The sequence below is a fragment of the Oncorhynchus tshawytscha genome, linkage group LG10 (assembly GCF_018296145.1).
Source record: "Oncorhynchus tshawytscha isolate Ot180627B linkage group LG10, Otsh_v2.0, whole genome shotgun sequence".
In the NCBI taxonomy this organism is placed as follows: Eukaryota; Metazoa; Chordata; class Actinopteri; order Salmoniformes; family Salmonidae; genus Oncorhynchus; species Oncorhynchus tshawytscha.
In genome coordinates, this window is record NC_056438.1 from 29,353,817 (window position 1) to 29,367,240 (window position 13,424).

The following is a 13,424-nucleotide window of genomic DNA, read 5'->3' on the forward strand; positions in this document are numbered from 1 at the left end:
CAAATTCTTTCCTCTTTCCTCCCTTCTCCTTCTCCCCCCTTGTCTTTCCTTCCTTGTCTTCCATGTGTCCTCTCTTTTCTCTCTCTTTCTCACTGTCAACCTCAGTCCCCCCTGCTGTGCTCCAGACTGCAGAATGGATGCACCAGGTGGTTCCCACCATGGTCCACCCCAATTTGAAGAGGCTGGTCTCCTCTCCTCTGGAGCTCCCCCACTCACCCTTTCCTCTCACCCCCTATCCTGTTCCTTCTCCTGTGCTCTCTGCTGGCTCTCAGACGCAAGTCCCCACTGCCCCCCTCCCAGCACCAGTCACTGCTCCCCAAGAGACAGGTATACAACCTGAGGCGACAATGTCCTCATGTTTAATAATGGGGACATTCATGATAGAATGCTATGATGATAACATGTCTTCCCTTGTCAATCTTCACATGAGAACACTTGGCACCTAGCGAGTTGTTTTGGTTGTAAACAGTCTCTTGCTAATTGTTGTTGGTTGTACGAATTTTAGGTTAGCATTAAATGTGTTTCCTTCATTCGTTGTTGGTTATTGATCACGTCACGGCTGCCAAGCTAACTCTCCCGTTAAGATAATCAGGTCTAACCTTGTCCTGTCTTTTCCCTTCTAGAGTTTCAGAGGCAGTTGAGCACTCTGACAGAGGAGGAATACACCACTGCCACAACTCCCAGTGAGTAGGACCTTAAGCAACCACAATGCCTTTTAGGAACATCCCTAAATCTATACACAGGGCCAAATCCTAACTTGAGATCTGTGTGCTTAACTTATAATTATAGGGCTCAGATCTTCAAGTCAGGATTTGGCCCCACAGCCAAGACGGTGTGTACTGATGCCGTCAGATTAATCTTCATGATGTTCTCCTCTGTCATCCCTTCTAGCCCGCACTGCTGGAATGATCAGTATTGCCAATCAGAGGCCAGACCCATCAACATCCTCACTTGACCCATTGGCTAAGCCCTTTGAGACAAGAGCTGATGCGAGAAGATGGGGGGCGGACTCAATGTTTGGAATGGAGTTTGTCCAGGGAACGGCAGGGTGAGTGAATTCAAAGGTTACACAGCTACAGGGGGTGGTGCTCATTATTTATGCTTGGAATGGCTGGTTTGGTTTTAACCTGAACATCTTCATTCAATGTCGATGGTGAGCATGGTCTGTTTTTTTTGTTGTTATTTTTTTGCATGATGGAGTTTTGTCAGACAAAGATGTAAGATGACACAGTAAAGGCCACTTTGAAAGACAACAGTATGGTAAATTGAACGTATTGATAACTGTGACGAGTGAATTTCACATTCATACTAACTTGAAAAGGCCTAAAACTATTTAGTGGTAGGTCAGGAATACAGTAACCATCCGACTTCAAGGAAATGTCTTGTGTAACAATTCTTCTTGTCAATGCTGTGGTTTTCCTAGTTTTGCTGTAGTCTGTGTACTCTTCTTATTAGTTATAATGGTGACATAGATACAGTGTCTTGGATAACTGTCTGAATGAGTTGTGTTTGAGTCTAAGGCAGCTGTCGTGTTATTGCACAAAAATCTTGTGCTGTCTGCGATCAACATTGCATCAACACCACTGCACTGAGGCTAGGTAACACGGTCAACATCGATAAATCCATGATAATCGAAAATTTCAATAAGCATTTCTCTATGCCTGGCCATGCTTTCCTCCTGGTTACCCCAACCCAGGCAACAGCTCCGTACCCCCCGCAGCTACTTGCCCGAGCCTCCCTAGCTTCTCCTTCACCCAAATCCAGATAGCAGAGTTTCTGAAAGAGCTGCAAAACCTGGACCCATACAAATCAGCTGGGCTAGACAATCTGGACCCTCTCTTTCTAAAATTATCCGCCACCATTGTTGCAACCCCTATTACCAGTCTGTTCAACCTCTCTTACGTATCGCCTGAGATCCCTAAAGATTGGAAAGCTGCCGCGGTCATCCCCCTCTTCAAAGGGGGTGACACTCTAGACCCAAACTGTTATAGACCTATATCCATCCTCCCCTGCCTTTCTAAAGTATTCGAAAGCCAAGTTAATAAACAGATCACTGACCATTTCAAATTGCACCGTACCTTCTCCGCTGTGCAATCCGGTTTCCGAGCTGGTAATGGGTGCACCTCAGCCACGCGCAAGGTACTAAACGATATCATAACCTCCATCGATAAAAGACAGTACTGTGCAACCGTCTTCACCGACCTGGCCAAGGCCTTCGACTGTCAATCACCGTATTCTTATCGGCAGACTCAATAGCCTTGGTTTCTCAAATGACTGCCTCTCCTGGTTCACCAACTACTTCACAGACAGAGTTCAGTGTGTCAAATCGGAGCGCCTGTTGTCCAGACCTCTGGCAGTCTCTATGGGGGTATCACAGGGTTCAATTCTCGGGCCGACTCTTTTCTCTCTATATATCAACAATGTCGCTCCTGCTGCGGGGGATTCCCTTATCCACCTCTACGCAGACGACACCATTCTCTATACATCTGGCCCTTCTTTGGATATTGTGTTAACTAACCTCCAAACAAGCTTCAATGCCATACAACACTCCTTCCGTGGCCTCCAACTGCTCTTAAACGTTCGCTGCCTGCACCCGCCCGCCCGACTAGCATCACTACTCTGGATGCTTCTGACCTAGAATATGTGGACAACTACAAATACCTAGGTGTCTGGATAGACTGTAAACTCTCCTTCCAGACTCATATCAAACATCTCCAATCCAAAATCAAATGTAGAATCGGCTTTCTATTTCGCAACAAAGCCTCCTTCACTCACGCCGCCAAACTTACCCGAGTAAACTATCCTACCGATCCTCGACTTCGGCGATGTCATCTACAAAATAGCTTCCAATACTCTACTCAGCAAACAGGATGCAGTCTATCACAGTGCCATCCGTTTTGTTACCAAACTCCCTTATACCACCCACCACTGCGACCTGAACGAATTCCAAAAATCGCCGAAGCTGGAGACTTACATGTCCCTCACTAACTTTAAACATCAGCTATCTGAGCAGCTAACCGATCGCTGCAGCTGTACATAGTCCATCTGTAACTAGTCCACCCAATCTACCTACCTCACCCCCATATTGTTTTTTATTTACTTTCTGCTCTTTTGCACACCAGTATCACTACTTGCACATCATCATCTGCTCATCTATCGCTCCAGTGTTAATCTGCTAATTTGTAATTACTTCGCTACTATGGCCTATTTATTGCCTTACCTCCTCACGCCATTTGCACACACTGTATATAGACTTTCTTTTTTTTCTATTGTGTTATTGACTGTACGCTTGTTTATTCCATGTGTAACTCTGTGTTGTTGTTTGTGTCGCACCTCTTTGCTTTATCTTGGCCAGGTCGCAGTTGTAAATGAGAACATGTTCTCAACCAGCTTACCTGGTTAAATATAAGCAAAATAAAAAAAATTAATTGCTATTTTATTTGTCCTAAATTGTTGGCATGGCAGAGTTCCTAAAAGTTGTAATTATAACCATTTGTTTGCTTTGGCACTGCAAAGCTAGAACTACATATTTTGTCACTCAGGATGCATGGCCACTGTAGCAATGTATCCATCTGAAATATTGTGATTCATTGGAAACTACCTGGTTATCAATAGTGAAACCAACTGAGCGCTTGCTGGTTGTCTACTTTGTGTGCAATTTAGTAGTATGCTAACTCTAGAAGTATGCCAAAGAATTAAAGTAAAATCCTTGGCAAAGATTGTGCTTGTGCCCTTACAGTAGCACCTCTGACCATGCTTGATATGGGGAACCTTGCCTGCTTTTCACTGCGTTGTTGCTATGGAGATGCAATCTCCCCCCCTCCCTTGACCTCTGAACTCTGACCTTGATTTGTTTGTCCCTCAGACCTGAGAGCATGACCCCTCTCCTGCCCTTTAGCCCCCGAGCACCCTCTGTTCCGGGGCTCCAATATTTTGAGATGCCAAAACCGATTGCAAAAAGTCAGGCAGAGGAGAGGTCAATCAGGGCACTCCCAGTTCCAACACCCCAGCAACCTCTCCCTTTTGCACCCATGCAAAGGCCTGGCTTACCTGAGCCCACAGTCACATCCATGAAGTCACTTGACAGAACGAGGAGTCACTTGAACAAGATGTCCATGCAGATAGGGACACCGTTAGCCAAACCAGAGCCTGAACAGATTGTGACAGTAACCAGTGGGCAGCAGAGGATGATGGCCCCGCCCTCCCACCTCACTGAGTTGCAGACCACACGGCCGTACAGAGTGTCGCAGAGGGGTCTGCCAAAGGAGAAAGACCCAAAGAAAGAGCAGGGGCAGACACTGGTCCCTAAGAAAGATGCTCCTAAATATTCTCCCAAAACAACAAGAGGTTCAAGATGTTCAAAAGAACAAGGGGTACCCATGGATTGGGGGTAAGTGTGGCATGGTGCACAATCACTACATACCCCTGTTCCTCAATGTGTCAGTCATTCAACTAGTTCTAAAACATGTTAGCATGTCCTGAAGACATGTAGTACTTATGTACATTATAGGTTTGCATTTCAATATATATTAAGGGCTGGTCCCACTAGTTATTTAAACACAAGAACATGTTTTGTAGTTCCCAGTTGGCACCTTTCCTCTGACATATATCCTTGGTGTCCCCTGTCCCTTTAGAACTAAAAGTATGGCTGCCTCGCTGCCATCTTGTCCAAAAGTGTCCAGTTACCCTGGTTTCCCATCCACATTGATTAGGAACAGATATAAGGCCCGACCTGAAGAATGGCCCATTGATAAAAGTCCATTATGGGAGAAGCCCCTGAAAGGAACACCAATTATCACCCCTGCCCCTGAAACGGATGAGGACCAGAAAGTAATGGAAAGTATGGCTGCCATGTTGCCAAGTTGTCCAAGGGTAGCCAGTGTTCCTGGGTTCCCCTCAGCACCACCACCCAAAACAGAAAGACCAGCACCTCCACACAAAACAGAAAGACCTGCATCACCACCCAAAACAGAAAGACCGGCATCACCACCCAAAACAGAAAGACCAGCATCACCACCCAAAACAGAAAGACCGGCATTACCACCCAAAACAGGAAGACCAGCACCACCACCCAAAACAGAAAGACCAACATCACCACCCAAAACAGAAAGACCAGTGCCACTACCCAAAACACAAATGGAACCAAGTTTGGTGAATCTAGTGCCAACTTGCACAAGCGTATCCAGTGCACCTGGTTTGGCCTCCAGGAAACCAAAGGAGACTGAAGGGGCTGAGGCTGTAGGTTGGAGTGTGGATAAAAAGCTGAAATGGGAGAGACCACATGATGAGAAGACGGTTATTGAGCTTTCGTCGTCAATTGCTTTAGACCAAGTGTATGGAGACAAAGAAATGTTGAAACGTATGGTAGTGCTTGTCCCATTTTGTCCAAGTGAGAGTACTATTCCTGGTTTTCAATCTGTTCCAAGGCCCAAAGCTCAGGTTGTGCCAAGCATGGTTAACATAATGCCAACTTGCCCAAGGGTATCTAGAGTTCCTGGACTGCCAACCATAGACCCGGCAAAGACAGTAGACTGGCCAGTAGATACAAAGGCTCTGTTTAATAAGTTACCTAAAGAAGTAGAATTATTGATGGTCCGTTTAGAGGACGTTGGCACAGTTTATAATGATAGTGAAAAGGTCAAGAAAATGGTGGATCTTAAACCATCCTGCCCCAAAACAGCCAGTATTCCTGGCTTCCCATCTGAAACAATGCAAGAGCCTACTAAATTGTCCAATGTTGGGACAAGAAAGTTTTCTGAATCTGAACTGAATATGGTTAACCTTCTGCCTACATGCCCTTTAATGGCCAGAGTTTCCGGTTTACCCTCTAAACTGCCAATTAAGTCAGATAATGTTGACTGGCATGCTAACAGTAGGCCTATTTTGGAGAGACCATTGAAGAACAGAGCACTTTCTGTAGCGCAGGAAATGCGACAAAAGGACAAAGAACTTACCAAAAATATGGTAGATATGTTACCATCTTGCCCGAATAAGGCCAGGATTCCAGGTTTACCCTCTGTATCTAGGCAGAAGCTAGTAGACACACCAATTATGACCAGTCTTCTGTCTACATGCCCTAGACTTTCTACGGTTTCTGGTTTACCCTCCAAACAGACAATCAGTTCTAGAGATGCTGATTGGCTTGTGGACAGAAAGCCACTGTGGGAAAAGCCATTGAGGAAAATGGATGTGATGATTCAACCAATTTCCTCAGCTCTTACCATTGCATATAAAGACAAAATGATGTTGAAATATATGGTAGCCATGTTACCATCGTGCCCAAGGAAGGCCAGTATTCCTGGCTTTCCTTCAAAACTGAAGCAGAGGCTAGGATCCCCAAGAATGATCATGAAGTATGATCTTCTTCCTACTTGCCCTAAACTTTCCAGAGTTTCTGGTTTACCCTCTAGACATCCAACTGAGTCAGAACCTGACTACTGGCATGCTATCAGACGGCCAATAATAGAAAAGCCATTGAGGAAAACAGTTGAGCTGATCCCTTCACCTTCTGTAGCACATGCAACGTCATATGAGCACAATGAACTTGTGGTTCCTCTCTTACCATCTTGCCTGGAAAAGGCTGGTGTAGCTGGTGTAGAATCTATGCCAAGTCAAGAGTCAAATATCCTCAGTCTTCATCCTACTTGCCATAAACTTCCCAGAGTACCTGGTTTACCCTCTAGACTTCCAAACAATTCAGATGATATTGACTGGAAAGTGGACTGCAGTCCACTGTGGGAGAAGCCATTGAAGAAAAGAGAAGGACCTATTTTACAAGATCAGGAAATGGCATTCAAAGACACTGAAATTCTGAAAGACATGGTAGCCATGTTGACAACTTGCCCAAGGAAGGCTAGTATTCCTGGCTTCCCATCTGCACCAAGGCAAGAGCCAAGTATGGTTAACATAATGCTTACTTGTTCAAGGGTATCTAAAGTTCCTGGATTGGCAACTATAGAACAGACACAAATAGTAGAATTACCAGTTGACAAAAAGTCACTGTCACCCAGAGAATGGCCTGATGAATCAATGTTCCATTTGGAGAATGATGGCAGAGTCGATCATAATAGTGAAGTGGTCACAAACATGGCAGCTCTGAAACCATCCTGCCCAAACGCAGCCAGTATTCCTGACATCGCCTCAGCATTAAGGCATGAACCAAGCATGGTTAACCTTCTGCCTACTTGCCCTAGATTGGCCAGAATTTCTGGTTTACCCTCCAAACACCCAACAATGTCTAGACATGAAAATTGGATTGTGGACAGAATGCCAATCTGGGAGAAGACATTGAGGGAATTGGATGTAACGATTCAACAAATGTATCCAGCTCATGAAACATATATGGTAAAACATATGGTAGCTATGGTACCATCTTGCCCCAGGAAGGCCAGTATTCCTGGCTTCCCTTCTGCACCAACGCAGGAGCCGAATATGGTTAACCTTCTGCCTACTTGCCCTAGACTGGCTAGAATTTCTGGTTTACCCTCCAAACAGCCAAATAAGTCTGCAAATGTTGAGTGGCATGCTAACAGCAGGCCACTCTTGGAGAGACCATTGAGGAAGAGAACAGCATGTCTAATGCAGGAAATGCCACACAAGGACAATGAGCTAATGAAAAATATGGTGGCCATGTTACCATCTTGCCCAAGGAAGGCTAGTGTCCCTGGCTTTCCATCTGCACCAAGGCAAGAGCCAAGTATGGTTAACATAATGCCAAATTGTCCAAGGGTATCTAGCGTTCCTGGATTGGCAGCTATCGAACAGACACAAACAGTAGAGTGGCCAGTTGATAAAGAGTTACTGTTGCCATCTAGAGAAAGGCCAGAAGAATCAATGTTCCATTTGGACGATATTGACACAGTCTATCATGATACGGAAATTGTGAAAAATATGGTAGCTTTGTCACCATCCTGCCCCTGGAAGGCCAGTATACATGGCTTCCCCTCTGCACCACAGTCGAAGCTAGAAGACACACCAAGTATGATCAGTCTTCTGACTACTTGCACTAAACTTTGTAAGGTTTCTGGTTTACCCTCTATAGAGCGAATCAGGTCTAGAGATGAATATTGGCTTGTGGACAGAGTGCCACTATGGGAGAAGCCGTTGAGGGAAAGGGGTGTGCCAATTCTAGACATTTCTCCAGCTCATGATAAAGACAAAGATCTGAAACATATGGTAGCTATGGTACCGTCTTGCCCCAGGAGAACCAGTGTACCTGGCTTCCCTTCTGCACCAAGGCAGAGATCAGTAGAAACCCCAAGTATGGTGAATCTTGTGCCTACTTGCCCAATGGTATCGACTGTTTCTGGATTGCCAGCTTTGGATCTGAATCAGGCACCAGATTGGTCAGTAGATAAAGATTATTTGAACATTTCACCAAGAAAAAGGTCAGGATTATGTTCAGATAATGTTGGCACAGTCTATAATGATAGTGAAATGGCCAGTACCATGCTTGCTCTTACACCATCCTGCCCAAGAGCAGCCAGTATTCCTGGCTTCCCCTCTGCACCAAGGCAAGAGCCAATTATGATTAACCTTCTGCCTACTTGTCCTAGATTTTCCAGAGTTTTTGGTTTACCTTCTAGACATCTGCATAAGTCTGAAAATGTTGTCTGGCATGCTAACTGGATAACACTTTTGGAGAGGCCATTTAAGAAAATAACAGTTTCTTTGGTACAGGCAATGCCACATGACAACAACAACGTTACAAATAACACGGTAGATATGTTACCATCTTGCCCGAAGAAGGCCAGGATTCCTGGTTTTCCCTCTGTGCCACATCCCAAAGCTGAGGTAGATCTTAGTATGTTGAGTCTTGTTCCTGCTTGTCCAAAAGTTTCCAGTCTCCCGGGTTTCGCATCCATTGAAGGGCCTACAACATTAGAGTGGCTTGTTGACCCCAAGCCTATGTTTGAACACTTGCAAAAGAAGGAAGAGGAAGAAGACATTTTTCCAAAAGACCGACCAAAAGAAGACACTGAAAAAATGAAAGCAATGGTTGCTTTGGTGCCATGTTGCCCAGTAGCATCCATGATTCCTGGTTTCCCTTCTGCACCACGCAAAAAGGCTGAGGAGACACCAAGTATGATGCATATTGTTCCCTCCTGCCCTAAAACTTCTAGTCTCCCAGGTTTTCCATCCATTGTGGGAAATAGGGAAACAGGGTGGGTAGTTGATGAGAGGCCATTTTACAAGAGACCACCAAATGAGAGGAAAGTCATTTTCGACAGCTCAAAAGCAGACAAAGAGGAAATGAAAATCAACATTCCTTTGAGGCAATCATGCCCTCATGTTGCTCGGATCCCTGGCTTCCCATCTGCACCACAAACCAATAGGTTGAGTCTTGTTCCCACGTTCCCTAACGTTTCCAACCTACCGGGTCTCGCATCCACTGAGGGGGGTACAACGTTAGAGTGGTTTGTTGACCCCAAGCCTATGTTTGACCACTTGCAGAAGAAGGAAGACGTTTTTCCAAAAGACGGATCACAGCAAGACATTGACAAAATGAAAGCAATGTTTGCTTTGATGCCATCTTGTCCTGAAGCATCTGTGAATCCAAGCTTTCCCTCTGTACCTGCGAAGAAGTTTGCAGACACACTAAGCATGATCAGTCTTCTGCAGACTTGCCCTAAAGTTTCTAAAGTTTCTGGCTTACCTTCGAGACTTCCTATCAATTCAGATAAAGATGGCTGGTGTGTAGACAAGAGGCCACTGTGGGAGAGGCCATTAAATAATAGAGGCACACTATCCTTTTGTCCAGTGCAAACATTATCATTCAAAGAGAGAGCGATGATTACAATTATGGTGTCTATGTTACCACCTTGCCCAATAAAAGCCACCATCCCAGGCTTTCCCTCATCGTCACGGCACAAGTCGGATAGGGCTCATGTTAAGGTGATCCCAAGCATGGTATGTCTATGGCCTACCTGCCCGAAATATTCAAGGGCTTCAGGTTTCCCCTCAAGACGTCCATCCAAGGCAGGACATGATGGCTGGCATGTTGACAGGGAGACATTTTGGGTTAAATCTTTGAGGAAAGGAGAGGGGCTTAATCTCCAGCTTTCTCCAGTTGACGATATGTCATTCAGAGACAGAGAAATAATGACAAGTATGGTACCATCATGCCCAGCCAAAGCCACCCTTCCTGGCTTCCCATCGGCTCCACAAGCCAAAGCCTCTCACGTTGAAGTAGAAAAAGAGCCATGCATGACTTCCCTTTTCCCATCTTGTCCGGAAGTGTCTCGTATCATTGGTTTTCCTTCAAGACAATTGATCATGTTGGATGATGGTTATGTAGAGGGCTGGCCGATGGTCAAGAGTGTAGTCTGGGAGAAATCACCAACGAGGGTTGCTAATACTCTGGAATGCTCTCCATTTGAGGGAGACTGTTGTTACAGAGACAAAGTCATGCTAAAGGCAATGTTATCTCTTATACCATCATGTCCATGTTTTGCTTTGAATCCAGGTTTCCCATCTCTTCAGATTTGTCCATCTGAGGAAATGTCATTTAGAGACAGAGAAATATTGACAAGTATTGTGCTGTCATGCCCAGCAGAAGCCACCCTTACTAACTTCCCATCGGGTCCACGAGCAAAAGATGCTCATGTTAAAGTCGAGAAAAAGCCATGCATGACTAATCTTTCCCCATCTTGCCCGGAAGTTTCTAGTATAATTGGTTTCCCTTCAAGACAGTCAGTCATGTCTGATCACGCTTATGTAGAAGGCTGGCCGACAGTCAAGAATGTACTCTGGGAGACACCACCAACGAGGGTTGCTAATACTCTGGATACTCTGGAATGCTCTCCATTTGAGGGAGACTGTTGTTACAGAGACACACGCATGATAAAGGCAATGTTATCTCTTGTACCATCCTGCGCAAGTGTTGCTCTAAGTCCGGGCTTTCCATCTGTGTCTCAGCTCATTGTAGAGAAGCTTCCAAGTATGGTGAATATTGTGCTATCTTGCCCCAACATTTCTAATGTCATTGGGCTCCCATCCATAAAGATAGAACTAGCAGAGCAGGATCCAGTTAAGGGTTGGCCAGCTGACCAAAAGCCATTGTTCGAGAAGCCAGTGAAGGCGAGGATCTCTGTGACTGTACTTTCATCCCCAGTTATGAGTAGATTAAAAGATGACAAAGAGTTTGACAGACATATGATGGCCCTGGAGCCAACATGTCCAGAAGAAGCCAAAATACCTGGTTTTCCCTCTGCCCCAAGACCAAAGACAAAGCAATACATCACTGCTACAGTTAAATCATCATGCTCCAATGTTGTCAAAGTCTCTGGCTTTCCCTCTTTACAACCAGAGAAAGTAGATAAGGTTTTAGTAGAGAACTGGGCTGTGGAAGATGGACCATTAAGGCAGCAAACACAGAAAGAGATTCCAGCTATTGGAGTCAGTAGATCAGATGATGCCAAAGGAATGGCAGCTATGTTACAATCTTGCCCAAAAGACGCTAGTATACATGGCTTTCCATCAGCACCATGGCCGATAGAAGAACAAGAGCCAAACATGCCCAGTCTTTTGTTAACTTGCCCAATGGTTACACATGTCCAAGGGATTCCATCCACAAAGACGCAAAATCAAGAGGATCCTCCAATTCATCAGTGTCCTGTGGAGGAGAAGCCATTTTGGGAAAAGTCACTGAAAGAGAAAACAGTGCAGTGTCTGGCTCCCACTCATGATGAATTAGAGAAGGGAATGGTGTCTATGTTGCCATCTTGCCCAAGTGAGGCCATTGACCCTGGCTTTCCATCGACACATTGTCAAATGCCTCTCGACAGTGATTTGTCTATAAATCAACAGTCAAGTCGAGGTGAAAGGATGGAATGGGCAGAGGAGATATATGACTGCAAGGAGGGCCAAACAGAGTTTAGCCACAAACCCAAACGAATCGAATCAGTGGTGAATGAGAACAAACAAGAATTTAAACATGGCTCAGTTTTGGAGAGGCTCAAGGAAGAGGGGGTCATTCAGACCCGATATGAGGCGCAAGAAGTGGGCGTTCTAGAAAGAGGGTGAGTGAGTGGGAGTAGGAGAGCAGACTATTCTAAATCTGCGTTATGGCACTTTTGTGAGACTTTAAAGCACATTTCTCTGCCTGTCAGTTGCCTGTCAGATAGAGTATGAAACACTTGCATTTCAACTCTGTTTTCAGACACTTGCACTGCCGAATGTGGCACTCCATTCCTACAGACATGCCATTGTTCTTGACTGTCAGAGAGAGGTGGGTTGTGTTGGTTTGCTGCAGGAGTGCAGCTGTTCTCGTTTGGCTGCTTACAATAATGCTTGTGCACCATCTCCTCCACATCTGACTGACACTACTGTGTTTTTGCACTATTCTTGCAAGGTGCATGCACTGTGCTTTTCACTGTGTAATTCTTCCCATTTATTCACTTCCTGTCACTCTCTTTCAGCCCTTCGTGTCAGTCTCCCGCTCAAGGGGGACAGCCATTACCGTATGGGATGGGAGCAGCTGTTGACAATGAGCCAAAAGACATTTCACACAGCCAGATGGCGTGTGAGGTTGTGGCACTAGTAGAGTATCAAGTTGTAGAAGACTTGGACATGATATGTGAGGAAGAAGCGGTAGATGAAGTCTCAGAGTCAGTCTCTGGAATAGAGCATTCTGGGAAGGAAGAGGTTACTGTGGCTAGGCAGTTGAAAGTTTATGAGATGCGGTAAGTGTGAAAGGGCCACAGCGCTCAACCTCACTACCTGCCAGCATGGTGCTGGTTTAGTTGTGTTGATCTGCATGGTGTTGCATTCCTATGACTGTTTTTGGAGTTTGTATTTAACATAACTTAAACAGAGCATTAGCCAAATGCAGGAATGGTATGAAATCTTATATTGTAAGATTTGTGCTTCTAGACTTAATTGAATTTGCCAATATTTTGCAATATCAGTTACAATTTTGATGAATATATATACTGAACAATAATATAAATGCAACATGTAAAGTGTTGATCCCATGATTCATGAGCTGAAATAAAGATCCCAGAAATGTTCCAAACGCACAAAAAAAAAAATCTAAAATGTTGTGCACACATTTGTTTACATCCATTAGTGTGCATTTATCCTTTGCCAAGATAATCGATCCACCTGACAGGTGTGGCATATCAAGAAGCTGATTAAGCAGCTTGACACAGCCTGACATATTACACAGGTGCAACTTGTGCTGGGGAAAATAAAAGTCCACTCTAAAATGTGCCGTTTTGTCACACAGCACAATGCCACAGATGTCTGAAGGTTTGAGGAAGTGTGAAATTGGCATGCTGACTGGAGGAATGTCCACAAGAGCTGTTGCCAGAGAATGTCATGTTAATTTCTCTACCATATGCTGTCTCCAACGTAATTTTGGAGAATTTGTCACTACGTCCAACCGGCTTCAGAACCGCAGACCATGTGTAACCACTCTAGCC

At 45.0% G+C, this 13,424-nt stretch overlaps 1 protein-coding gene across 8 annotated transcripts in view; it reads left to right on the forward strand.

The window, feature by feature from the left end:
- Nucleotides 1–13,424, forward strand: part of LOC112260080 (EH domain-binding protein 1-like protein 1) — a 62,366-nt gene that overhangs the window by 27,784 nt on the left and 21,158 nt on the right. For 4 of the 8 annotated variants that reach the window (XM_042328468.1, XM_042328469.1, XM_042328471.1 and 1 more), the window contains exons 12-18: nucleotides 106–327; nucleotides 624–683; nucleotides 892–1,048; nucleotides 3,866–4,390; nucleotides 4,635–12,020; nucleotides 12,161–12,229; nucleotides 12,420–12,683. In XM_042328468.1, the coding sequence (XP_042184402.1) occupies nucleotides 106–327; nucleotides 624–683; nucleotides 892–1,048; nucleotides 3,866–4,390; nucleotides 4,635–12,020; nucleotides 12,161–12,229; nucleotides 12,420–12,683 (8,683 nt within the window). The remainder of the gene's footprint in view (nucleotides 1–105; nucleotides 328–623; nucleotides 684–891; nucleotides 1,049–3,865; nucleotides 4,391–4,634; nucleotides 12,021–12,160; nucleotides 12,230–12,419; nucleotides 12,684–13,424) is intronic. The other 4 variants (XM_024434913.2, XM_024434911.2, XM_024434909.2 and 1 more) reach the window with 3 other exon arrangements.